The 928-nt window shown below is 77.8% G+C and overlaps 1 protein-coding gene across 1 annotated transcript in view; it reads left to right on the forward strand.

Annotated features, from left to right (window-relative positions):
• The first annotated feature begins 425 nt into the window (after nucleotides 1-425).
• Nucleotides 426-928, forward strand: part of EFNB1 (ephrin B1) — a 10,446-nt gene continuing 9,943 nt past the window's right edge. Inside the window, exon 1 of the mRNA XM_027836738.1 lies at nucleotides 426-568. Within this exon, the coding sequence (XP_027692539.1) occupies nucleotides 441-568 (128 nt within the window). The 5' untranslated portion in view covers nucleotides 426-440. The remainder of the gene's footprint in view (nucleotides 569-928) is intronic.

Here is a 928-nt window from a genome sequence, read left to right on the forward strand (position 1 = left end):
TGATGGGCGGGCCCCGCCGGCCCCCGCCCCGGCCCCGGCCCCGGCTCCGGCTCCGGCCCCGGCCCGCGGCGGCACAGGCGGCCCCCGGGCGCGGCTGAGGGAGCAGCCGTCGGGGGCGGCCCGGGTCCGAGCCAGCCGGCCAGCTAGCCAGCCAGCCAGCCAGCCAGCCAGCCAGCCAGGCGCCTGGGCCGGGCCGGACCGGGGTGCGACTGTCGGAGCCGCCGGCGGCGGCACCGGGATCGGGATCGGGATCGGGATCGGGATCGGGGCCAGACTGGACGGGCGGCGGGCCATGGGCGACTGAGCTGCCCCGAGCCAGCGGCGATCGACCCGAGCGAGCGAGCGAGCGACCCACCCGGGGGGCCGGCGAGCGATCGACCCGCCCGGGGGGCCGGCCAGTGAGCTAGAGAGCGAGCGCTCGAGAGAGGGAGCCCGGCAGGATGGCCCGGCCGGGGCTGCGCTCCGCCGGGGGCAAGTGGCTGCTGGGGCTCGTGCTGGCGCTCTGCCGCCTCGCCACGCCGCTGCCCAAGACGCTGGAGCCCGTGTCCTGGAGCTCCCTCAACCCCAAGTAAGTGGCCGCGCGCCCGCGCCCGCGCCCGCCTGTCTGTCCGTCTGTCTGGCCGCCCGTCCATCTGGCCGTCTGCCTGCCCATCTGCCCGTCCGTCCTTTGCCGATCTGCCGGTCTGCCTGCCTGGGGCTCGTCCCGGGCTCGGCCGCACTCGGAACCCTTTCTCTGGGACGCCCGGCGGGGCTGGGCGGGGCAGGGCCCCCGCGCTGGGTCGCCAGCTCCGGGCCGACGGCCGCGCTGCGCCGCGCTGGGCTGGGCTTCGAGGCCGCCACCGGCCCTCGGTCGTGGGACCGCCAGTCCCGGGGCTGCGTTCGTTGCCCTCCCCCTTTCTTCCCCCTCTTTCTCTTCCTTTCTTCCTCC

The sequence above is a fragment of the Vombatus ursinus genome, unplaced genomic scaffold (genome assembly GCF_900497805.2).
Source record: "Vombatus ursinus unplaced genomic scaffold, bare-nosed wombat genome assembly UNPS02014819.1, whole genome shotgun sequence".
In the NCBI taxonomy this organism is placed as follows: Eukaryota; Metazoa; Chordata; class Mammalia; order Diprotodontia; family Vombatidae; genus Vombatus; species Vombatus ursinus.